This window comes from Oncorhynchus tshawytscha, linkage group LG17 (genome assembly GCF_018296145.1).
Source record: "Oncorhynchus tshawytscha isolate Ot180627B linkage group LG17, Otsh_v2.0, whole genome shotgun sequence".
NCBI classification, from domain to species: Eukaryota; Metazoa; Chordata; class Actinopteri; order Salmoniformes; family Salmonidae; genus Oncorhynchus; species Oncorhynchus tshawytscha.
In genome coordinates this window covers 307903-335628 of record NC_056445.1, presented here as the reverse complement: position 1 = coordinate 335628, position 27726 = coordinate 307903, and the positions used below count along the sequence as shown (strand labels likewise).

Below are 27726 nucleotides of genomic sequence, written 5' to 3'. Positions count from 1 at the left end.
AGTGTGTTGTGTGTTGTGCATGTTCGTAGGGTACTGTGTGAAACAGTGAAGGACTTTGTGGCTCGAGTGGGGAAGGCCTACGAGAAGAACAAGGAGAGCTCCGAGGAGTCAGAGGCTATGGCCAAGAAGGTAAGCTGTGAGGAACCATGGCTTTGTACCAATTATCTCACCTTGCTGACATCCCTTCACTGATTTTATGTAAATGACTGGTTTAGGAGATATGGTGGAAACTCCCTCCAGCCATATTTGCACTAATCAAGTGAATCAGAGCTGTGCTGATTGGTCGGTTGGTTGCAGTGTGGGGTTCTGAGGGAAAAGCTGGACTCGCTGCTGAAGACGCTCAACGAGGAGGCGCAGGCATCTACTATGATGCCTGCCCCCCCCCCCACCATCGCTGAGGAGCAGGAGGAGGGCGAGGGAGTTCTGGTGCCATCGTCGCCCGCACCCGCCACCATCTCGTGCTCCCCCAGGCCCCTGACGGCCATCTTTAAACCCAGGGAACAGCTGATGCTGAGAGCCAACAGCCTGAAGAAAGCCATCAGGCAGATAATCGAGCACACTGAGAAAGGTGAGATGTTACCTTCCTACCGCTACTTCTGTTCTAATTGGTATGGGTCAATTCAGGAAGTAAACTGAAAGACTTCCGTGAAAAGCAATTCTGAATATTGGAATTAGATTTACAGTAAGGTTATTTGTCCTGTAAGGGAAGTTTTTGTCTGTGGTAAAAAAAAAATTAAAAACATAGTAGACTACACTGACCGACTTGGCATATTTGATGTTTCATATGTTACATAAAAACAGAGGACAGACGAAAACTTCAATGCCATAAGCATTGCAACAGTAGAGCAGGACTCATGGGCAATCTTGTGGCCAGTCTCAGATCAGGCTATGATAGTTATTGGAATAGGAATTTCAGTTAACTTCCTGAATTGAGTGAAGCGAAATGGAATGGATGTACCCCGACCCCCATATAATATAGTTGCTATCTATACTTATCCAAAAGAGAGCGGTTTTACCTCTCTACTTTTTCAACATACCTGCTCTTGTTGCTGAACGGTCTTTCTCTCCATTCTTCTATCAGCGGTGGACGAGCAGAATGCCCAGACTCAGGAGGTGTTTGCTCTGGGGGTGGAGGAGGAGGAGGAGGAGGAAGAGCAGGACAAGCTGTCTCTGCAGTCGTCCTACAGCGGGAACGCCTGTAACAGCACCAGGGGCCATCCAGTCCGCAGAGGTTAGTCATTGAACCCTGAGTCTCCTAACCTGGGTCGTGTTAATTTGGTACCAAACATGAGAAAACAGTCCGAACCAGGGAAGGATCACCTTTGAAATAGTTTTTAATTGCATGCCCTAATGAACACGGCCCAGACGAAATGGATGACTTTAATTAAAGATGCGTGCCTATTTAGTATTGAAGATTATCACTTATAAATGTGCATTTTTCAAATTTAAGGAGTGGGCCTTTAATCAAGATCCCAGTGTCTCATGTCTTTCTGTGTCTTTATTTCATCCTGTAGTGTCCAAGACTCCTTGTGAGAAGCTCATCAGCAAAGGAAGCCTGTCAGTGGGCAGTTCTGCATTACTTCCCGCCCAGACAGGAAGTCGCGAGAACATGCCGATGCTCAACACCAAGATCCTCTACCCAAGTAAGGGCATAAGTTCTCACCAGCTCTGTACCGAGGGCCCTCAGTTCCCTAATCCCAAATCAACCCCTACTCCCTTGGACACTATTGTACACTGTAGTGCTGTGCGATTAGTGCTTTTTGAAGTCTGTTCGATTATAAAAAACAAATCACAATTTTCAATATCTTTTTTAAACAAATGCACTATGCATTATGTGGGTTGAATGCTGTAACAACACAGAATAAAACAAATAATACAAGTCCCTGGATAGTAGTGATTGCCCATTACTGTTAATCACTTAATAACCATCAGTTATTCACATTACTTTACTTTAATAAAATATTTCAGTTGGTGTATATAACATTTGTTTTGTTTGATCATATTATTTAATTCCAAGTAATCATCTCATCTCTATAGAACTGCTGCCTCTGCTGTCTGACAAAATCACTAATCACTTCAAAGCAAAGTACAGTTGAAGTCGGAAGTTTACATTTTAGATTGGAGTCATTAAAACTAGTTTTTAAACCACTCCACAATTTTCTTATTAACAAACTATAGCTTTGGCAAGTTGGTTAGGACGTCTACTTTGTCCAACAATTGTTTACAGACAGATTATTTAACATATAGTTCACTGTATCACAATTCCAGTGGGTCAGAAGTCTACAAGTTGACTGTGCCTCCAAACAGCTTGGAAAATTCCAGAAAATGATGTCATTGCTTTAGAAGCTTCTGATAGGCCAATTGACATAATTTGAGTCACTTGGAGGTGTACCTGTGGATGTCAAGGCCTACCTTCAAACTCAGTGCCTCTTTGCTTTACATCATGGGGAAATCAGCCAAGACCTCTTGTCTGGTTCTGGTTCATCCTTGGGAGCAATTTCCAAATGCCTGAAGGTACCACGTTCATCTGTACAAACAATAGTATGCAAGTATAAACTCCATGAGACCACGCAGCCATCATACCGCTCAGGAAGGAGATGCGTTCTGTCTCCTGGAGATGAACGTACTTTGGTGCAAAAAGTGCAAATCAATCCCAGAACACCAGCAAAGGACCTTGTGAAGATGCTGGAGGAAACCGGTACAAAAGTATCTATATCCAAAGTCAAACGAGTCGTATATCGACTCAACCTGGAAGGCCGCACAGCAAGGAAGAAGCCACGACTCCAAAATCGCCATTAAAAAAGAGACCAAGTTCGTACTTTTTGGAGAAATGTCCTCTGGTCTGATTAAACAAAAATAGAACTGTTTGGCCATAATGACCATCAAACATAACGTTTGGAGGAAAAGGGGGCGGCTTGCAAGCTGAAGAACACCATCCCAACCGTGAAGAACTGGGGTGGCAGCATCATGTTGTGGGGGTGCTATTCTGCACAAGGGACTGGTGCACTTCACAAAATAGACTGCATCATGAGGAAATAAAATTATGTGGATATATTGAAGCAACATCTCAAGACATCAGTCAGGAAGTTAAAGCTTGCTTGGTCGCAAATGTGTCTTCCAAATGGACAATGACCCCTAGCATACTTCCAAAGTTGTGGCAAAATGGCTTAAAGACAACAAAGTCAAGGTATTGGAGTGGCCATCACAAAGCCCTGACCTCAATCCCATAGAAAATGTATGGGCAGAACTGAAAAAGCATGTGCAAGCAAGGAGGCCTACAAACCTGACTCAGTTACACCAGCTCAGGAGGAATGGGCCAAAATTCACCCAATTTATTGTGGGAAGCTTGTGGAAGGCTTCCCGAAACGTTTGACCCAAGTTAAACAATTTAAAGACAATGCTACCAAATACTAATTGAGTGTTTGTGAACTTCTGACCCACTGGGAATGTGATGAAAGAAATAAAAGCTGAAATAAATCATTCTCTCTACTATTATTCTGACATTTCACATTCTTAAAATAAAGTGGTGATCCTAACTGACCTAAGACAGGGAATTTTTACTAGGATTAATGTCAGGAATTGTGAAAAACTGAGTTGAAATGTATTTGGTTAAGGTGTATGTAAACTTCCGACTTCAACTGTAAATAAGGCATACATTTAGGACTGCTGAATACCAACTATCAATCACTTAGATCATGTATTTTCAGGTAAATATACCTTGCGAAGAAACTGCCTACTGCCTATCCCCTCACGGTCCACATTCTTCTGTCCCTTACGTAGCAGGCGAAAAAGAAACACAGACCTGACAAGTATCCACGCAATGGATTATGGTCATTGTAGTTAGGGTAGCCCAGAAAACTTGATAATTATGTAGAATATTGGCCTGTAGGTCACTACAGCTCCCAACTAAAACGCACAGTTTTGGCATGATCTGATTAATCTCTAGAGAAACTCACATTGAGCTCATTGAACTGACAGAAAATTGAATTCAAATAATTGAACCAACGTTGGACAATTAGTTGTTTAAATAACGAAATATTGCTGACATTTTGGTTAGTCGCTCAGCTCTAGTGCACCGACTTTTAACAATATTACACTTTATATTCCTGTGATATACTTTTGCTCTCTTTGTGCTCAATTATCTGTCAGTGTGTGTTAAATGTGTGTGTGTTTATGTGTGTGTTCAGGTCTCAAGGCTGGTATCTCTGGCTCCCTCTCCAGCAGTTCAGTCATCAGCAGACTGCTGGTCAATGCTGACTCCTTCAGCTGCGACCCAGAGACCTTGTGAGTGTCCCGTTTCAGTCTTTCTCCTCCTTCCCTTAAAGGGTTAGTTAACTTTTTAGGTTTTAGATTATTTTCAACTCAACTGTTGTTATTTCATCCAAAACGTTTGTAGGTTTTTAGCTGGTTATTAAACATTGTCTAGAATCTCCTGACCAGTGACTTTGGAGCATGGAGCAATGCTAGTGGAAATGGATTGAACTAGCTAGTGGTATATTGAAAATGAGTTTTGCCTTCCTCTTTCCATGTTTCTGCTTTCCCCATGCGTTTGAAGTGAACTATCACTTTAAGCCCAACCTCATCATCATCTACCTTTTGCCCCAGAGTTGTGAGTGACCATATACTGTGTTTGGTTTCAGTGACTGCTACACTGAGAAATGTGTGATGAACAACTACTTTGGGATCGGCCTGGATGCTAAGATCTCACTGGACTTCAACAATAAGAGGGATGAGCATCCAGAGAAGTGCAGGTAACTGAGGAATGAGGCAGAGCCTCTTGTCTGCTAACTAAACCAGATACACCCAGTACTGGATAGGGTGATAAGCAGAGATGGAGTCTGATCTCGTGGTCTTTGTCTTGAGACTGCATAAATACAGTGTTGGTCTGGTCATGGTCTCAATACACAGGGTCTGGATCTTGATAGATCTGGGTCTCATGGGGTCTATTCTTGGTCAGTGTAAAACTGTAAAATAAACCAAACCATTTAGAAATGAACTTTTGGGATTGGAAAAATGCTTTCAGTGCAAACTTATATGACAAAAATTACATAAAGTATGTAGAAAAGATTATGGAAATAACAATCACCTAAGTAAAGCAAAACAGTCGGGGAGAATCGAAAATTCAAAAAACTATTAATTCAGGAGTATTTTTGTCTTGGCAAGAAGGGCACACCAATTGGGGCCCACTTTGATTTTCTTATAATGTTTGAGCATAAGAACACAGCGTTAAGCCAAGGAAAAATGCTCAGAATTGTATGAAATTACTCCCGTCAGTGCATTTTCGTGATTATTTGGACAAAAATCTTTGCAAAATGTCTGTATTGCCGCAGCAAAATCAAGCATTTTTGGAAGAAACACCCAAAATCTGTTTATAGCTCAGACACACCGCAAAGACCAACGGCTAAAACCAGTGAGTGGCAGCGGTGTGTTTTGTCCTTTAGAATAGCAATTTCTTCCAGTTCTGTGCTACTGCTCTCCACAAAGAACCTAACCTTTGTTTGTTGAACATAAAGTACATTTCTTTGTGTGTGTGTGTGTGTGTGTGTGTGTGTGTGTGTGTGTGTGTGTGTGTGTGTGTGTGTGTGTGTGTGTGTGTATGCGTGTGCGTGTGCGTGTGTGTGTGTGTGTATGCGTGTGTGTGTGTGTGTGTGTGTGTGTGTTGTGGCTCAGTCACTGTGTTCATTTGTGGTTCGGTCTGTGTTAAGGAGTCGCACCAAAAACATGATGTGGTACGGGGTTCTGGGCACCAAGGAGCTGCTGCATCGCACCTACAAGAACCTAGAGCAGAAGGTATTGTTGGAGGTAAGAAAACACAACAGTAGCCAAGTTGGTGCAACTAAGGGTACGGCCACATTGAGATTTTGTCTGAATATTCTGGGTGGAGCCAATGGTTTTTCAATGGGTGTCATCCATTGCTGGATGAATGACAATGGAGATGAGTTGAAATTGTCCAACAAAAAACTTGTCCGACAAAGAACAATATATTCGCCTTTGTTCGTGCGCAACTCATCCGTAAAAAAAGCAGAGATGCGTTAACATTTCAACAGACAAAAACGGACAATGATGAACGTCATATACTATTTTATCTGTGTCATGCGCCTCAGTGTGCCATACACTAAAGAGACTTGACTGTCATACCATAACACTTACCCTGACCCTAACCCTGTTGGGCAATCTGGAATTGGCATATCTGTTTTTAGACTTTTCAATTAATGTCTGGTGGTGTTAATTCTGATTGTGGGAGTTTGTAACCGAACATATGCAGACAGTTTTGTTCTGTTACTGTATGATAATGTGTGTATGTGTGTGTGTTTAGTGCGACGGGAGGCCTATCCCCCTCCCCAGCCTGCAGGGCATAGCTGTCCTGAACATCCCAAGCTATGCAGGCGGCACCAACTTCTGGGGCGGGACCAAAGAGGATGATGTAAGTGTCATCAAAACCCTCTCTTTGTGTTGTTGTTGCATAAGTACAATATGACTCTATAGGCAGATGGATATTTTTTTATAACACTAATACATAAAGATTATATGACATTGTAACAGTACTCACATGTTTCCTCCACACTTTTGTTTTTAATGTTACTAAAGCATCTTTAGGTCATTGTTATGTAAATCGCATGTATTCGTAATATTTTTATAATAATAATAATGATTTTTTATCCCCTTCCCTTTACAAAACCAGAATACCCCCTGGACAAATCTAACCCATTTCACATCAATCCCCCCCCCCAGTCAGCGTTCATGTGTGACTAACCACATATGAGATATACAATGAGTGTATAAAACATGCTCTTTTCATGACATAGACTGGCCAGGTGAATCCAGGTGAAAGTTATGATCCCTTATTGATGTCACTTGTTAAATAGATGAAGGGAGGAGATGGGTTAAAAAAATAAGCCTTGAGACATGGATTGTGTATGTATGCCATTCAGAGGGTTCAAAACATATTGATGCAGTAGTAGCTAAGATGGGGGGAAGTCTGTCTATAATAAAGCAATGCTCTGCCTTAACACTATCAACAAGGCAGGTCCTACAGGCCCTAGACTACTGTTCAGTCGTGTGTTCAAATGCAACAAAAAAGGACTTAGGAAAATTGCAATTGGTTCAGAACAGGGCAGGACGGTTGGTCCTTGAATGTACACAAAGAGCTAATATTAATAATATGCATGTCAATCTCTCCTGGCTGAAAGTGGAGGAGAGATTGACTTCATCACCACTTTTATTTATGAATGGTGTTAACATGTTGAATGCACCAAGCTGTCTGTCTAAACTACTGGCACACACCTCGGACACCCATGCATACCCCACAAGACGAGGTCTCTTCACAGTCCACAAGTCCAGAACAAACAAACAACTACATAGAGCCATGACTACATGGAACTCTATTCCACATCAAGTTACTGATGCAAGCAGTAAAATTAGATTTAAAAAACAGATGAAAAAACACCTTATGGAATAGCGGGAACTGTGAAGCAACACAAACATTGGCACAAACACATGCATACACACACACACACACACACACACACACACACACAATAACATACGCCCGTTACATACACATGGATTTAGTACTGTAGATAGAGTGGAAGTCGGAAGATTACATACACATTAGCCAAATACATTTAAACTCAGTTTTTCACAATTCCTGACATTAATCCTCTTAAAAATTTCCTGTCTTAGGTCAGTTAGGATCACCATATTATTTTAAGAATGTTAAATGTCAGAATAATAGTAGAGAGAATGATTTATTTCAGCTTTTATTTATTTCATCACATTCCCAGTGGGTCAGAAGTTTACATACACTCAATTAGTATTTGGTAGCATTGCCTTTAAATTGTTTAATTCTTGCAGCTCCCCCCCTACTTTGTGCAATTTCCGCCTGAAGACATACCCAAATCTAACAGCTTGTAGCTCAAGCACAGAACCAAGGATATGCATATTCTTGGTACCATTTGAAAGAAAACACTCTGAAGTTTGTGTAAATGTGAATTGAATGTAGGAGAATAACACACAATAGATCTGGGTTAGATAAAACAATGAAAAAAAACATGTTTTTTAATTTTATTTTTGTATCATCTTTAAAATGAACAAGATAAAACAAACATTCAGATAGGATGATGGGGACAATTTCAGTACTTGTGCAAATTTTCAGAATGATAACTTCCAAAATGAGTGTGCTTACATGACATTTATCATGAAGTCACCCAGGTGTCCCACACAAGTAGCCCAAAATGTACCCAAGTGGCCAAATTGGTGAAGGTATACATTTTGAAACAAATAACTATATACAAAATACCAAAATGGTATTCTAACACACCCCCCCCCCCAAAATTGAGAAAAATAAATGGAAAAAAAAATAAAATGAAAAAAATAATAATAATTGATTAAAAAAATAAATATATATATATATATATATATATATATATATATATATACATTTACAAAATAACATGGGTAACTATTTACACACTTTCAATATTTGGAAGACCCTCAGTCCTTTATCAAATCAAATCTATTTATATAGCCCCAGCCTAAAACCCCAAACAGCAAGCAATGCAGGTGTAGAAACACGGTGGCTAGGAAAAACTCCCTAGAAATGCAAAAACCTAGGAAGAAACCTAGAGAGGAACCAGGCTATGAGGGGTGGCCAGTCCTCTTCTGGCTGTGCCGGGTGGAGATCACAGTGGTTGTAGAGGGTGCAACAGGACAGCACCTCAAGAGTAAAAATGAACAGTTTAGGGTTCCATAGCCGAAGGCAGAACAGTTGAAACTGGAACAGCGGCAAGGCCAGGTGGACTGGGGACAGCAAGGAGTCATCATGCCAGGTAGTCCTGACGCATGGTCCTAGGGCTCAGGTCCTCCGAGAGAGAGAAAGAGAGAATTAGAGAGAGCATACTTAACCTGTAGTGACACCCCATCCCGTGAACGGGACCGTTGTCATCATCTGACACTAATTAGCATAACGCAACGGACATATCTTCCTAGAAAATCTTCCTATTCATGAAAATCACAAGTGAAATATATTGGAGCACAGCTTAGCCTTTTGTTAATCACCCTGTCATCTCAGATTTTCAAAATATGCTTTACAGCCAACGCTAGACAAGCATTTGTGTAAGTTTATCATAGCCTAGCATAGCATTATGCCTTGCTAGCAGCAGGCAACCTTGTCACGGAAATCAGAAAAGCAATCAAATTAAATCGTTTACCTTTGAACTTTGGATGTTTTCACTCACGAGACTCCCAGGTAGACAGCCAAAGTTCATTTTTTCCCAAAATATAATTTTTGTAGGCGAAATAGCTCCGTTTGTTCTTCACGTTTGGCTGAGAAATCGCCCGGAAATTGCAGTCACCACAACGCCGAAAAATATTCCAAATTAGCTCCATAATATCGACAGAAACATGGCAAACATTGTTTAGAATCCATCCTCAAGGTGTTTTTCTAATATCTATTCGATAATATATCCGTTGGGACAATTCGTTTTTCACCAGGACCGATTGGAGTAATGGCTACCTCTGTATTTTACGCGAGAATCTCTCTTGGAGCCACCATGTGACCACTTACGCAATGTGGCCGCCTACGGCTATTCTTTAACAGAAATGCGTAAAACTACGTCACAATGCTGAAGACACCTTGGGGAATACGTAGAAAGCGTAAGCTCGTTGATGGTACATTCACAGCTGAATAGGAAGTCATTGGAACGCAGCGCTTTCAAAACCTGGAGCACTTCCGGATTGGATTTTTCTCAGGCTTTCGCCTGCAACATCAGTTCTGTTATACTCACAGACAATATCTTTACAGTTTTGGAAACGTTAGACTGTTTTCTATCCAAAGCTGTCAATTATATGCATATTCTAGCATCTTTTCCTGACAAAATATCCCGTTTAAAACGGGAACGTTTTTTTCCCAAAAATGAAAATACTGCCCCCTAACACCACACAGGACATCGGATAAGACTCCCATTCAGAGTCAGTGTCACCGTGAAAGAAAATGTTCAGTTAGAATAGTTTCACATATGAGCCCTGTATCAACAGGTATAATAAACAGATATATATAGAGAGTTGAAGGTTGAATATATTAGGTTGAATATATTATTATATTATTATTATCTGCTAGATCTACTGTCTCTTTTATATTATGACATTCCAGCTAGATCTACTGTCTTTATTATATTACAACAGACCAGCTGTATCTACTGTCTCCATTTCACTTTGGCCATTGATGTGGTCCTGCCCTCTCCTCAACAGCCTCAAATAGGCTATTTCATGTGGGTTGGGGTAGGGCGGCAGGCACACGCATCTCACATTTCATGACATTACATGTTTATATATTGCTTCTAAATGTAAAAAAAAATCACAAATAATATTTTATATTATTAATTTCAAACAAGGGCATTATAGCATGATAAGAACTTATCAGTCCAAAACGATGTTCTCTCCCGTTCAAAAATTATTCCTCCACAATCGCTAAATGAAGCGTCCTACAACAATCTCTGTCTCACCTTCCCAATCAACTTATTCTAAAATTGTGTGCACATCTGTATATCTAGACTTAGATTTAGCTTTCCCTGACTTAGTCGCCATAATGATTGATATATAAACAGCTGAATCTGCGCGTTCACCAAACAATGCAGTGCGTAATATGCATAGCTCTTTCCGGTATGAAACTTCAATAGCGAATGACTCACTTTACGCTGACGCTTACTACATGGGTTGGTCTTGCAACACATAAACATGGCGTATTGCCGTTTAGCTCAGCTCATTGGCTATCTACCCAGCTAGATTTCAAGACGAACAGTGGTCATTGGGTTAAAAGACAGTCAATCAACGAAACAGCGGGCAAATCATTGGTGCACAATGATGTCATGACTTGTTGTCTTCAAATCGGTTTCTTTCAGTCAATACGTCCCGCGAAATGGCCCATCACATTTGATTGTGTTACAAACAAACCAGTTGATTGCAGTGAAACCAAACATGACTGGAAAAGTCACGTTCTGTGTGGGTTATTTACCTGTAATGTGTCGTCGAAAATGGAATGAGACGGAATTCACGACACAAGCGGTTCACAAAATGTTTCGTGTTAGGCTATAAAAACAGATTTCATCAAACAAAAGATCATGCATTGTGTAACAATGAGCATTGGAATTGGAAACAGACGAAGATCGTCAAAGGTAAACGATTTATTTTAATGCAGTTTGTGATTATGTTACGCCTGTGCCGGTTAAAATTGTTTTTTTGCTCAGAATTTTTTGCTCAGATTATCTATGCTCAGATAATCGCATCGTATTATTTCGCAGTAAATCCTTTTTTAAATCTGACAACGCAGTTGGATTAGCAAGATTCTAGGCTTTCGATACATGTGAGACACTTGTATTTTCATGAATGTTTAATATGACTATTTATGTAGCGATCACCGTATGTTGTGGAATTTCAGCCCGCTAGCGAGTTCCGTGCGCAGAGAGGTTAACTTGGATCAAACGTTTCGGGTAAACTTCCACAAGCTTCCTACAATAAATTGGTTGACAGAGCTGGTGTAACTGAGTCAGGTTTGTAGGCCTCCTTGCTCGCACACGCTTTTTCAGTTTTGCCCACAAATATTCAATAGGATTGAGTTCAGGGCTTTGTGATGGCCAGTCCAATACCTTGACTTTGTTGTCCTTAACTTCTTATGGGCAGCGTCCCACCTGGCCAACATCCGGTGAAATTGCAGAGCGCAAAATTCAAACTACAGAGTTATAAATATTTCACTTTCATACAATCACAAGTGTAATACATCAAAATAAAGCTTAACTTCTTATTAATCCAGCCGCTGTGTCAGATTTCAAAAAGGCTTTACGGAGTAAGCACGCCATGCGATTATCTGAGGACAGCGTCCTGCATACAAAAGCATGAAAAATATATTTCAACCAGGCAGGTGCACCACGAAAGTCAGAATTAGCGATATAATAAATGCCTTACCTTTGATGATCTTCTTCTGTTGGCACTCCAAAAGGTCCCAGATACATCACAAATGGTCCTTTTGTTCAATAATGTCTTTCTTTATATCCATAAAAACTCAGTTTTGCTGGCGCGCTTCAGTCAATAATCCACCCAGTTTCTCTCCATCAAAATGCATACAAAATGAATACCAAACGTTTCTGATAAACTTTTCCAAACAAAAATGTTTATTATCAAACCTTAGTTACCCTAATATGTAAATAAATGATACAATTTAAGACGGAGAATCGTTATTGCCTTTACCGGAGAAAAATACCAAAGAACACGCTCTCATCCACGCACTTGGAAACACTACAGACAAAATGGGAGCCACCTAGAAAAACTCAAATTTCTGGCTAATTTATCCAAAAACCAGCATGAAACTCTTTCTAAAGACTGTTGACATCTAGTGGAAGCCCTAGGAACTGCAATCTGGGAGGATTTCGCCTTATAATAAAAGTGTCAGCCATTGAAAACAGTGGTAGGCTGAAAATGTTTTTTTGGGGGGTGGGATGGTTTGTCCTCTGGGTTTCGCCTGCCATATCAGTTATGTTATACTCACAGACATTATTTTAACAGTTTTAGAAATTATTGAGTGTTTTATATCCAAATCTACAAATTATATGCATATCCTAGCTTCTGGGCCTGAGTAACAGGCAGTTTACTTTGGGCATGCTTTTCATCCGGACGTGAAAATACTGCCCCCATACCCAAAAGAGGTTAAGCCATTTTGCCATAACTTTGGAAGTATGTTTGGGGTCACTGTCCATTTGGAAGACCCATTTGCGACCAAGCTTTGACTTCCTGACTGATGTTGTGGGAGAAAGATGTACATATAGGGAGGAACATAATACTGTAACACAAGAGAAAGATACACTTAGAGTGCATTTGCCATTCTGGTAAAATGCATGGTCTATTGTATAGGACAGGAGGCCAGAGTAAGGCCATGAGAGTATAGGACAGCTGAACATTAAAAACAGACCACACGAAGAGAAGGCGACACATAGGCGCCTAGGACAACTGGACACACTAAAGATAGAGGAGACACATAGTCTGCTGATCCTAGATAAGAACACACATACAAAAGAATGCATTAAGCTAAGTGCAGGGACAAAGCAAGCCTATAGAATAGAGGAATGTATATTATTTTTAGGACAAAGCAAGGGTCTTGCCACCATTATAATCTGACGAAAAGCAGATATGGGCGTTATTGGGCGTGAACAAGCAGGAAGCCTGAACTAAAAAGATAATGGTAGGCAGAAGAATTAGGGGAAGTATGTTTATCTGCATATGGGTTGGACCCATATGCTATATGTGTATAAATACAGGAGCCGGGGCTCTGGGAAGTGGTGTGTGTTCCGCGGACCACTCCGGCTTGCTATACTTTGTATTAGAAGCCTATTTGATTTCACAAGTTCTTGCAAGTGTCATATTTGAACCGATTTTCCACGACAATGTCTTGAGATGTTGCTTCAATATATCCACATAATTCCCTTTCCTCATGATGTCATGTATTTTGTGAAGTGCTCCAGGCCCTCCTGCAGCAAAGCACCCCCACAACATGATGCTGCCACCCCCGTGCTTCATGTTTGGGATGTTGTTCTTCGGCTTGCAAGCCTACCCCTTTTTCCTCCAAACATAATGATGGTCATTATGGCCAAACAGTTCTATTTTTGTTTCATCAGACCAGAGGACATTTCTCCAAAAAAATACGATCTTTGTCCCCATGTGCAGATGCAAACCGTAGTCTGGATTTTTTGGGGCGGTTTTGGAGCAGTGTCTTCTTCCTTGCTGAGCGGCCTTTCAGGTTATGTCGATATAGGACTCGTTTGACTGTGGATATAGATACTTTTGTACCTGTTTCCTCCAGCATCTTCACCAGGTCCTTTGCTGTTGTTCTGGGATTGATTTGCACTTTTCGCACCAAAGTACGTTCATCTCTAGGAGACAGAACACGTCTCCTTCCTGAGCTGTATGATGGCTGCATGGTCCCATGGTGTTTATACTTGCGTACTATTATTTGTACAGATGAACATGGTACCTTCAGGCGTTTGGAAATTGCTCACAAGAATGAGCCGATTTCTTTTGATTTTCCCATGATGTCATGCAAAGAGGCACTGAGTTTGAAGGTAGGCCTTGAAATACATCCACAGGTACACCTCCAATTTTCTAAAATTATGTCAATTAGCCTATCAGAAACATCTAAAGCAATGACATCATTTTCTGGAATTCTCCAAGCTGTTTAAAGGCACAGCCAACTTAGTGTATGTAAATGTCTGACCCACTGGAATTGTGATACAGTGAATTATAAGTGAAATAAATCTGTCTGTAAACAATTGTTGGAAAAATTACTTGTGTCATATACAAAGTAGATGTCCTAACCGACTTGCCAAAACTATAGTTTGTTAGCAAGAAATTTGTGGAGTGGTTAATCCAATCTAAGTGAATGTAAACTTCCTACCAAATAGGGATTTAGTACTGTAGATATGTGGTAGTGGTGGAGTAGGGGCCTGAGGGCACACAGTGTTGTGAAATCTGTGAATGTATTGTCATGTTTTTTAAAATGTATAAACTGCATTAATGGGGATCCATAATAAATATAAATGGGCAAGACGAAAGATTCAAGTGAATTTGAATGATGAAGTTTCCTTTGTGTATCAAGAATGGTCCACCACCCAAAGGACACCCAGCCAACTTGACACAACTATGGGAAGCATTGGAGTCAACATGGGCCTTGTAGAGCTCATGCCCCAATGACTCAATATTAGGAAGGTGTTCCTAATGTTTTGTACAATCAGTTTATGTAAAAAATGACATGTCCTCATCCCTGCAGACATTCACGGCGCCGTCCTTTGACGATAAGATCCTGGAGGTGGTGGCGGTGTTTGGCAGCATTCAAATGGCTGTGTCCAGAGTCATCAACCTGCAGCACCACCGTATCGCACAGGTAACACACACAACATTTTCACAAACTCTGAGAGTGTGGAATCCCTCCACATCCTCATAGAGGATCTAGATACTTTTTCAAACCTCTCTGGATTAAAACCAAATTGTGATAAATATTATGTATTCGAACACAAGAAAAGACAACTTTTACATTACAGTGTAGTTTACCAATAAAGTTTTCTGACGGGGATGTGGACGTACTCAGTATACATATCCCGAAAGCAAGAAATAATCTCACTCAAATACATTTTAATAGAAAATTAGCAAAAGTAGATAAGATAAGATATTATATAAAAAAATCTGAGTTTACATTGGCGCGTTACATTCACTAGTTCCAAAAACATCCAGTGATTTTGCATATCCACATCGATTCAACAGAAATACTCATCATAAATGTAGATGATAAGACAAGTTATACACATGGAATTATAGATATAACTCTCCTTAATGCAACCGCTGTGTCAGATTTCAAAAAAACTTTACGGAAAAATAAAACCATGCAATAATCTGAGACGGCGCTCAGGTTTGAATGGTTTGAAAATATACCAGCCTCAGATTTCTCACTTCCTGTTTGGATTCCTTCTCAGGTTTTTGCCTGCCATATGAGTTCTGTTATACTCACAGACATCATTCAAACAGTTTCAGAAACGTCAGAGTGTTTTCTATCCAATACTAATAATAATATGCATATATTAGCAAATGAGACTGAGGAGCAGGCCATTTACTCTGGGCACCTTTCATCCAAGCTACTCAATAGTGCTCCTGCAGCCATAAGATGTTAAAGACCAAAATTGGTTAAAGAAAATTGTGATGAATAAAATTATACCAGTTTCATTTAAGGATCAAAAATGAGACAGATGTGCCATATAGATTCCAAAATAGTTGGGAATAAATGTTTGATTCCGTGGCAGATGGGTTATGAATTGATACGCAAAACGACACTGTCCATATGTAGCTCAGTTTTGGTCACAGGTCCAGGAATGGCTGAAGAATTGTAGCATTTACCTGGAGCTAATGCTGCAAATAGCAATACTGGGTGATTTAAAAAGTCATAGTCAATTGATCAATAATATAATAATACTTTTAGCAAAAATCTTTGTGCAATATTGCTTTTATATATAAATACTTATTTTCCACCATAATTTGCAAATAAATTCATAAAAAATCCTACAATGTGATTTTCTGGATTTTTTTTCTCATTTTGTCTGTCATAGTTGAAGTGTACCTATGATGAAAATTACAGGCCTCTCTCATCTTTTTAAGTGGGAGAACTTGCACAATTGGTGGCTGACTAAATACTTTTTTGCCCTACTGTAAATTGATGCCAAATTGATACATTTGAGGTAAAAATATAGAATTTCAGTGTTCAGCAGATATCAAACTACACTGAGTATACCAAACATTAGGAACACCTAATATTGAGTTGCACCCCCCTTTGCCCTCAGAATAGCCTCAATTCGTCAGGGCATGGACTCAACAAGGTGTCGAAAGCGTTCCACACGGATGCTGGCCAAATTAACTCCACTGCGTCCCACAGTTGTTTCAAGTTAGCTGGATGTCCTTTGGGTGCTGGACTATTCTTGATACACACGGGAGACACTTTAGCGTGAAAAACGCATCAGCGCTGCAGTTCTTGACACAAACCAGTGCGCTTGGCACCTACTACCAATGTTCCCTCTAATTTGTTTTGTCATTGAGCAAATGTCAGGTCTGCTGAGTGCAAACTTGAACGTTGTGAAAATTCTGTGCAACTTCTAGAGCACGTTTATTGTGAACACTGAGGCTATACCCACTTTGTTAAAGTTTTAACATTGGCCAAATAAGCAAAATGTTGTTGTGCTGTTTGATGCATGAAACCACTTTACAAATAAAATATACTATTATTCACATATCATTATTACAGAGAATCAGACAAATTATGCTACCCTCTGACTATTGGCTACTTAGCTTATTCAAGCCTGTCTCAAAATAGAACACCTCCCCTTTAAGCAAAAAAAAAGCTTTTTAACTGACTCACTTTTCAAAGTCTAGAAATGTACATGTTTTGTGCTCTTGTAGGAAGCAATCACTCCCCTATTGCTGACTACAAACTATCCTTAACTGGGCTAGTAACTTACTAACTATCAAAGGATATGAACAAAATGTGCACACCTGGCTACATGCAGCTCTCGCTTTGATCTCAAAACAAGTGTATCTACTCACGACTGCTCATTCTGTAAACAAAGTCCAGTTTACCGGTCTGTGTAGAGTACGGGCTGAGTCGTGCGTGCTAATGCATTCTTACTCTAATGTGTTGTGCCTAAAACAAAAATCTAGTTAGTTAGTTTTGTTCCTGTATGTTGCATTGAAAGTGGCTAATATTGAGTTGATTCGATCACAATTGCTACTGCAAAGGGTAGCGTGGATAGTGTTAACAGGGAAAACTCTAGAACATTGGTCACCAAACTTTCCTGAGTCAAGATCACTTTCCTAGTCAAAATGCAAGCCGAGATCTACCACTCAGGTTTTTTTTTAACATGACCAATTAAAAACTGTACCATAGCAATGAGGTTTGTGTAGTAAGCTATATGCATAATACTTTATCACCGCATATTGGCTTTGCTTGAATTGCCCTGCCCAATGCATTGTTGTTTGGGCCATTTAGAAATATATATATTTTAAAATTTGAGATAGGCTATATGATCACACCGGTAATGGATCCATTGTTGTTTTACTTGTGAGGCACAGCTGAGTGAGTATACATTTAAATCATTTGCTTTTAAATTGTATTTTACTGGGCTGATTGGTGCCTGCATCTGATGGTCAGTCTCAGCAGAGGGAGAGAGCAGCAGACTGAGGATCCACCTCTCATCATCCCTCCACTCTCCCTTTTCACCACTGACACTGACGAAAAAGGGACACCGTCTTCTAGCTGATGGTGAAACTTGAGTCGCACCGTATTATTTCTGCCTCATGCACAAATTCATGTTGTTACTCCTATGAACAGAGAAAGTTAAATATTCCTCAATATTAAAAAGACCAAGCCGCTAATAATAATAACAACGCAAGCCTATAGATAATGTTAGGTTCTAAATGAACCGAGTAAAACTCACAGACGATTAGGAAAGCTCAAACCAAGTTTGTTCACCCGAAGGCTCGAACTGTTGAACAGACAAAGACATATTGCCACCAGCACAAGTGTATATCTACCCCGATTTAGGTGAATTATCATCCTCCTCTCGAACTTTATTGCTAGGCAGGAAGTTAAGCGATGCAAACAATAAACTGTTCCTTCTCCCTGAATGTGATCTGACCTGACCTCGGCCCCCATTCTTCACTAAACCACATCTCTCCAACCTTATCAGTGCCTGCAACCATGTGATTCCTCCTACAGATAACCATTAACTGGTTTAGAAATCAGACTATGGCACTCAATATTTCAAATTCAGGAGTCAGAACCCATTCCATATACTTTCCCTATACTTTCTTACTCATTCATTACTGCTGCAGTGCTTGTTGTAGTGCTGAGTTGAAATAGGAAGAATGCGCATTTTATGGCTTATAAAATTATTGAATAGAAAGTGTTGATAGTGCTGAGTAAGAAGTTAAACATGAACTCAGTCATAAAAACAGCTCTTTGCTGTGTTTGTTGACAGTCTCTCTCTAGTCATGGTTTTAAACATGTTGAAATCTCACAGTATCAACTTTGCTGTAGGTTTCTTTTATGCCTGCTATGTTACTGCAGACACAGTAATCTGAGCCATCTGATTGGCCAGTGGCTTTTTTACAGAAATGTTTGGCGATTGACCGGTTGGTGACCACTGCTCCAGAAAGTTGAGTGAAGTTAAATCTTGTGTTTCTCTATGTGGCTGATATTTCTTCTGCACGGCAGTCCCGGTGGAGCTGCGCAGCAGTCTTGGGGTTACTGCACGCACGCAGCTTAGAGGGAGCATTGCCTACTATCTTAGTCTGTTCAAAGGCACTTCTATATTTTTTCTTGCCCATTTGTATTTGTATTTATTATGGATCCCCATTAGCTGCTGCCAAGGCAGTAGCTACTCTTCTTGGGGTCTGGCAAAATTAAGGCAGTTATACAATTTTAAAAACATTACAATACATTCATTACAGAATTCACAACACACTAAGTGTGTGCCCACAGGCCCATGCTCCACTACCACATATCTACAAAATCCATGTGTACTTGTGCGTATGTTATCATGTGTGGGTATGCATGTGTCTGTGCCTATGTTTGTGTTACTTCCCCCTGTTCCATAAGGTGTATTTCTTTACCTGCTTTTTAAATCTGATTCTACTGCTTGCATCAGTTACCTGATGTGGAACAGAGTTCCATGTAGTCATGGCTCTATCTGTGTAGTACTGTGCACCTCCCATAGTCTTTTCTGGACTTGGAGACTGTGAAGAGACCTCTGGTGGCATGTCTTGTGGGGTATGCATGGGTGTCCGAGCTGTGTGCTAGTATTTTAAATAGACCGCTCGGTACCGTCAGCTTATCAACACCTCTTACAAAAATAAGTAATGAGGAAGTCAATCTCTTTTCCACTTTGAGCAATGAGAGATTGACATGCATGTCATTAATGTTAGCTTTCTGTGTACCTTTAAGGGCCAGCCTTGCTGCCCTGTTCTGAGCCAACTGCAAGTGGCACCTGACCAAACGACTGAACAGTAGTCCAGGTGCGACAAAACCAGGGCCTGTAGGACCTGCCTTGTTGGTAGTGTTGTTAGAAGGCAGAGCAGCGCTTTTTTATGGACAGACTTCTCCACATCTTAGCTACTGTCATGGTCCAAACATATTGATACGACACCCTCTGAATGGCATACATACACAATCCATGTCTCAATCCATGTCTCAATTGTCTCCAGGCTTAAAAATCCTTATTTAACCTGTCTCCTCCCCTTCATCTACACTGATTGAAGTGGATTTAACAAGTGACATCAATAAGAGATAGCTTTCACCTGTATTCACCTGGACAGTCTGTCAGGGAAGGAGCAGGTGAGCATGTTTTGTATGCTCATTGTATATACTGTACGTTAACCAAGCCATACATACCTTTGGATCAGTAGTTATCCGTTTTCAGCAGTTGATTTAAGCGATATAGTGATTCCGCAATTAAAAATTTTGAGCTCCGGCGCCGACAGAGATGGCCGCCTCGCTTCGCGTTCCTAGGAAACTATGCAGTTTTTTGTTTTTTTTCCGTGTTATTTCTTACATTAGTACCCCAGGTCATCTTAGGTTTCATTACATACAGTCGAGAAGAACTACTGAATATAAGATCAGCGTCAACTCACCATCAGTACGACCAAGAATATGTTTTTCGCGACGCGGATCCTGTGTTCTGCCTTACAAACAGGACAACGGAGTGGATTCCATGCAGCGACCCAAAAAGACGACTCCGAAAAAGAGGGAAACGAGGCGGTCTTCTGGTCAGACTCCGGAGACGGGCACACCGTGCACCACTCCCTAGCATTCTTCTTGCCAATGTCCAGTCTCTTGACAACAAGGTTGATGAAATCCGAGCAAGGGTAGCATTCCAGAGGGACATCAGAGACTGTAACGTTCTTTGTTTCACGGAAACATGGCTCACTGGAACGACGCTATCCGAGGTGGTGCAGCCAACGAGTTTCTCCACGCATCGCGCCGACAGAGACAAACATCTTTCTGGTAAGAAGAGGGGCGGGGGCGTATGCCTTATGACTAACGTGACATGGTGTGATGAAAGAAACATACAGGAACTCAAATCCTTCTGTTCACCTGATTTAGAATTCCTCACAATCAAATGTAGACCGCATTATCTACCAAGAGAATTCTCTTCGATTATAATCACAGCCGTATATATCCCCCCAAGCAGACACATCGATGGCTCTGAACGAACTTTATTTAACTCTCTGCAAACTGGAAACGATTTATCCGGAGGCTGCATTCATTGTAGCTGGGGATTTTAACAAGGCTAATCTGAAAACAAGACTCCCTAAATTTTATCAGCATATCGATTGCGCAACCAGGGGTGGAAAGACCTTGGATCATTGTTACTCTAACTTCCGCGACGCATATAAGGCCCTGCCCCGCCCCCCTTTCGGAAAAGCTGACCACGACTCCATTTTGCTGATCCCTGCCTACAGACAGAAACTAAAACAAGAGGCTCCCACGCTGAGGTCTGTCCAACGCTGGTCTGACCAAGCTGACTCCACACTCCAAGACTGCTTCCATCACGTGGACTGGGAGATGTTTCGTATTGCGTCAGACAACAACATTGACGAATACGCTGATTCGGTGTGCGAGTTCATTAGAACGTGCGTTGAAGATGTCGTTCCCATAGCAACGATTAAAACATTCCCTAACCAGAAACCCGTGGATTGATGGCAGCATTCGTGTGAAACTGAAAGCGCGAACCACTGCTTTTAATCAGGGCAAGGTGTCTGGTGACATGACTGAATACAAACAGTGCAGCTATTCCCTCCACAAGGCTATTAAACAAGCTAAGCGTCAGTACAGAGACAAAGTAGAATCTCAATGCAACGGCTCAGACACAAGAGGCATGTGGCAGGGTCTACAGTCAATCACGGACTACAGGAAGAAATCCAGCCCAGTCACAGACCAGGATGTCTTGCTCCCAGGCAGACTAAATAACTTTTTTGCCCGCTTTGAGGACAATACAGTGCCACTGACACGGCCTGCAATGAAAACATGCGGTCTCTCCTTCACTGCAGCCGAGGTGAGTAAGACATTTAAACGTGTTAACCCTCGCAAGGCTGCAGGCCCAGACGGCATCCCCAGCCGCGCCCTCAGAGCATGCGCAAACCAGCTGGCCGGTGTGTTTACGGACATATTCAATCAATCCCTATACCAGTCTGCTGTTCCCACATGCTTCAAGAGGGCCATCATTGTTCCTGTTCCCAAGAAAGCTAAGGTAACTGAGCTAAACAACTACCGCCCGTAGCACTCACATCCGTCATCATGAAGTGCTTTGAGAGACTAGTCAAGGACCATATCACCTCCACCCTACCTGACACCCTAGACCCACTCCAATTTGCTTACCGCCCAAATAGGTCCACAGACGATGCAATCTCAACCACACTGCACACTGCCCTAACCCATCTGGACAAGAGGAATACCTATGTGAGAATGCTGTTCATCGACTACAGCTCGGCATTCAACACCATAGTACCCTCCAAGCTCGTCATCAAGCTCGAGACCCTGGGTCTCGACCCCGCCCTGTGCAACTGGGTACTGGACTTCCTGACGGGCCGCCCCCAGGTGGTGAGGGTAGGCAACAACATCTCTTCCCCGCTGATCCTCAACACTGGGGCCCCACAAGGGTGTGTTCTGAGCCCTCTCCTGTACTCCCTGTTCACCCACGACTGCGTGGCCACGCACGCCTCCAACTCAATCATCAAGTTTGCGGACGACACAACAGTGGTAGGCTTGATTACCAACAACGACGAGACGGCCTACAGGGAGGAGGTGAGGGCCCTCGGAGTGTGGTATCAGGAAAATAACCTCACACTCAACGTCAACAAAACTAAGGAGATGATTGTGGACTTCAGGAAACATCAGAGGGAACACCCCCCTATCCACATCGATGGAACAGTAGTGGAGAGGGTAGCAAGTTTTAAGTTCCTCGGCATACACATCACAGACAAATTGAATTGGTCCACTCACACAGACAGCATCGTGAAGAAGGCGCAGCAGCACCTCTTCAACCTCAGGAGGCTGAAGAAATTCGGCTTGTCACCAAAAGCACTCACAAACTTCTACAGATGCACAATCGAGAGCATCCTGGCGGGCTGTATCACCGCCTGGTACGGCAACTGCTCCGCCCTCAACCGTAAGGCTCTCCAGAGGGTAGTGAGGTCTGCACAACGCATCACCGGGGGCAAACTACCTGCTCTCCAGGACACCTACACCACCCGATGTTACAGGAATGCCATAAAGATCATCAAGGACATCAACCACCCGAGCCACTGCCTGTTCACCCCGCTATCATCCAGAAGGCGAGGTCAGTACAGGTGCATCAAAGCTGGGACCGAGAGACTGAAAAACAGCTTCTATCTCAAGGCCATCAGACTGTTAAACAGCCACCACTAACATTGAGTGGCTGCTGCCAACACACTGACACTGACACTGACTCAACTCCAGCCACTTTAATAATGGGAATTGATGGGAAATGATGTAAATATATCACTAGCCACTTTAAACAATGCTACCCTATATAATGTTACTTACCCTACATTATTCATCTCATATGCATACATATATACTGTACTCTATATCATCGACTGCATCCTTATGTAATACATGTATCACTAGCCACTTTAACTATGCCACTTTGTTTACATACTCATCTCATATGTATATACTGTACTCGATACCATCTACTGTATCTTGCCTATGCTGCTTATGCTGCCTATCTTACCATCACTCATTCATATATCCTTATGTACATATTCTTTATCCCCTTACACTGTGTATAAGACAGTAGTTTTGGAATTGTTAGTTAGATTACTTGTTGGTTATTACTGCATTGTTGGAACTAGAAGCACAAGCATTTCGCTACACTCGCATTAAAATCTGCTAACCATGTGTATGTGACAAATAAATTTGATTTGATTTGAATTGAACATTTTTGAGCTTTTGCTGCGGCGCGTTTGAGGAAGATGGTGGCAGATTGTGGCGAATTGCGTCATTCCGTCATTGTGCCAGACTATCGCAAGAGGGAATTAAAACGCTGATAAAGCTTTTTGTTTCTCTCCCTCTAAAAAACTAAATAATGAATTATAAAATAACAAGCTGGGTTTATTTACCACAGTGTGGAAAGAGCGATAGCCCCGAGTGTATATAAAGTGAGTTTCTAAAACACAGAGTCATTCTTTGCTGATGTAAAGAAGAAACTGAATGAAAGAGTACAGTCAGGAAAAAAACGTTAGGCAAGTCGTCTGTATGGGCCTCATTTATGCACATAATAGTAATAATAATGTATTTATTATTAGAATATTTTAATTTTATATATGGCTTTTCATTACAAGTAGAATCTGTCGTTTCAAAAATAAGTACAAATTAGGGATCAGGCAGTTCTTGGGTGACTGTCTTCCACAGCTTTGGATGATATCGTCTGAGATCCCCAAGGATTGGAAAGCTGCCGCAGTCATCCCCCTCTTCAAAGGGGGAGACACCCTGGACCCAAACTGTTACAGACCTATATCCATCCTGCCCTGCCTATCTAAGGTCTTCGAAAGCCAAGTCAACAAACAGGTCACTGACCATCTCGAATCCCACCGTACCTTCTCCGCTGTGCAATCTGGTTTCCGAGCCGGTCACAGGTGCACCTCAGCAACACTCAAGGTACTAAACGATATCATAACCGCCATCGATAAAAGACAGTACTGTGCAGCCGTCTTCATTGACCTTGCCAAGGCTTTCGACTCTGTCAATCACCATATTCTTATCGGCAGACTCAGTAGCCTCGGTTTTTCGGATGACTGCCTTGCCTGGTTCACCAATTACTTTGCAGACAGAGTTCAGTGTGTCAAATCGGAGGGCATGCTGTCCGGTCCTCTGGCAGTCTCTATGGGGGTGCCACAGGGTTCAATTCTCGGGCCGACCCTTTTCTCTGTATATATCAATGACGTTGCTCTTGCTGCGGGCGATTCCCTGATCCACTTCTACGCAGACGACACCATTCTATATACTTTCAGCCCGTCATTGGACACTGTGCTATCTAACCTCCAAACAAGCTTCAATGCCATACAACACTCCTTCCGTGGCCTCCAACTGCTCTTAAACGCTAGTAAAACCAAATGCATGCTTTTCAACCGATCGCTGCCTGCACCCGCATGCCCGACTAGCATCACCACCCTGGATGGTTCCGACCTTGAATATGTGGACATCTATAAGTACCTAGGTGTCTGGCTAGACTGCAAACTCTCCTTCCAGACTCATATCAAACATCTCCAATCGAAAATCAAATCAAGAGTCGGCTTTCTATTCCGCAACAAAGCCTCCTTCACTCACGCCGCCAAGCTTACCCTAGTAAAACTGACTATCCTACCGATCCTCGACTTCGGCGATGTCATCTACAAAATGGCTTCCAACACTCTACTCAGCAAACTGGATGCAGTCTATCACAGTGCCATCCGTTTTGTCACTAAAGCACCTTATACCACCCACCACTGCGACCTGTATGCTCTGGTCGGCTGGCCCTCGTTACATATTCGTCGCCAGACCCACTGGCTCCAGGTCATCTACAAGTCCATGCTAGGTAAAGCTCCGCCTTATCTCAGCTCACTGGTCACGATGGCAACACCCATCCGTAGCACGCGCTCCAGCAGGTGTATCTCACTGATCATCCCTAAAGCCAACACCTCATTTGGCCGCCTTTCGTTCCAGTACTCTGCTGCCTGTGACTGGAACGAATTGCAAAAATCGCTGAAGTTGGAGACTTTTATCTCCCTCACCAACTTCAAACATCAGCTATCTGAGCAGCTAACCGATCGCTGCTGCTGTACATAGTCTATTGGTAAATAGCCCACCCATTTTCACCTACCTCATCCCCATACTGTTTTTATTTATTTACTTGCTCTTTTGCACACCAATATCTCTACCTGTACATGACCATCTGATAATTTATCACTCCAGTGTTAATCTGCAAAATTGTAATTATTCGCCTACCTCCTCATGCCTTTTGCACACATTGTATATAGACTCCCCCCTTTGTTTTCTACTGTGTTATTGACTTGTTAATTGTTTATTCCATGTGTAACTCTGTGTTGTCTGCTCACACTGCTATGCTTTATCTTGGCCAGGTCGCAGTTGCAAATGAGAACTTGTTCTCAACTGGCCTACCTGGTTAAATAAAGGTGAAATAAAAAAAAAATAAAAAATGGGCAGTTTGGAAAGGTAGTATCATGAGCGGTGGGAGCATCAATGGAACAGCAAGGCAGGGAGTTAGAAACATCTGACGAACAGGCCACAAAGCGCCACATTGGGCACCTCATCGTCTTCGATGTTCACAGCTCATCCTCTGTAGGTAGTCTGTATCATCCACTACTGAAATGTAGCACCCACCTGGGTGATGCTTCTGCGCCAGTAAGACCACCACACCTCAGCAATAGAATGGAAAAGTCCCCTATGATACAGTGATTCCACAATCCTGCATCCCTTCACACTGCAGTCCACCTCCCTCTAGGAACCAGGGCAAGTGGCCAAAAAGCTGATACTGTTGATCTGATGTTGCTGCATCTTTCATATCATGTTAGCTAACCAAACCAAACCTAAACTGACTTGACATTGTGGATACGGAGGGCAAAAAGATTGTCCATTTTTTGAAGATCTAAGTTATTTATATTTATTTGTTTTATTTATTACATTTATACTGAGCAAAAATATAAAGGCAGCATGCAACAATTTCATTGATTTTACTGAGTTACAGTTCATATGAGGAAATCAGACAATTGAAATAAATTCATTAAGGCCCTAATCTATGGATTTTACTTGAATGGGAATATAGATATGCATCTGTTGGTCACTCTTTAAAAAAAAATGGGCCTCGGGATCTCAGCATGATATTTTTGTGCATTCAAATTGCCATTTTCGTGGTCTGTAGCTTATGCCTACCCATACCATAACCCCACTGCCACCATGGGGCACTCTATTCACAATGTTGCTCACCCCACACAACGCCATACACGTGGTCTGCGGTTCTGAGGCTGCAATGAGGAATGTAAACAAATTAAATCAAATAAATCCTATTCATAATAAATAATCAGATGTGTGTTGCGAGCTTGTCATATTCCAACATTAGCTATTAGCCTATAGCGTTTGAATTGAATTAACAATGTTGTGTAAAAGTCTATAACATGCCACTCCCTTTCTACTGTACATACTGTAGGCAGTAAAATCAAATAAAAAATGTACCTGGTAATCTAATTTCATTTTCTGCGTGCCTAAGACCTATGAGTTTTAACCTTCTGAATGAATGATTTTAATGAATGACAATTTAGCCCAATTGTTTTCATGACTCCTGACAGTATGCTATTAATTCCTCTTTCCTGCATGAATTAACCTTACGCAGGCCATATAGGGTTATAGTTTATGATGAAAGCCTGAATTAGCCAACAACTAAAGCTACTGAAACAATAACTTGAAAACAGTTTATTTACTCAAACTTCTGCAAATTCCTGTGCAGGAAAAGTATGCAGTCTTCTCTCTGACACCAAAAATACAGCTGTAGGTGACGCTTTTTCCTTTGGAACCACACAATTACCAGGTGAAGAGTAGTCTGGTTGCTTGTTTCTAAGGCGAGTTTTGCATCTGAAGTGATAGAGAAAATCAATATCCCCAAGTGTTCTTTCAAAATAGTTGGCCTTATATTATCTGCAGTTTTGCACAAGAAACTGTCCCACTGCCCCACGCTGTGGTGGATAACGCCTCTCCAAACACACTCACTCCTTTGTTTATGTAATCGGCTGAAAGGCACAAGTATCCTATTTATTTTTTTATTGTCAGTCCACACCATTTGTACTTACCCAAGTTCTCTCTCAACTCCGGGACCACCTAATTTTTGTCTTTTGCCTAGCGCAGAGGAAAGAGACTCTCGGACAGAAGCATTCAACACCTCCATTAATTTACAAAAGGATAGTCTTAAAGCTTGGTTAGGTGTGAAACATTCCTAAATTTGTGCCACAGTTTAGGCTACCGGTAGATTCGGTCAGTCATCTGAGCGAGGGTAGGAGCGAGGTTTTAACCTTCTGAATGAATGGGTTTAACCTACTGAATTAATGAAGAATGATTATATTGAAGAAAGAATGTAA

The 27726-nt window shown here is 41.6% G+C and overlaps 1 protein-coding gene across 4 annotated transcripts in view; it reads left to right on the top strand.

Annotated features, from left to right (window-relative positions):
• The window catches only part of LOC112216676 (diacylglycerol kinase delta), a 124503-nt gene that overhangs the window by 64192 nt on the left and 32585 nt on the right, over positions 1 to 27726 (top strand). For all 4 annotated transcript variants that reach the window (XM_024376647.2, XM_024376648.2, XM_024376646.2 and 1 more), the window contains 9 exons: positions 30 to 129; positions 298 to 568; positions 1082 to 1231; positions 1515 to 1643; positions 4188 to 4284; positions 4641 to 4751; positions 5706 to 5802; positions 6317 to 6424; positions 14810 to 14923. In XM_024376647.2, coding sequence (XP_024232415.1) covers positions 30 to 129; positions 298 to 568; positions 1082 to 1231; positions 1515 to 1643; positions 4188 to 4284; positions 4641 to 4751; positions 5706 to 5802; positions 6317 to 6424; positions 14810 to 14923 — 1177 coding nt within the window. The remainder of the gene's footprint in view (positions 1 to 29; positions 130 to 297; positions 569 to 1081; positions 1232 to 1514; positions 1644 to 4187; positions 4285 to 4640; positions 4752 to 5705; positions 5803 to 6316; positions 6425 to 14809; positions 14924 to 27726) is intronic.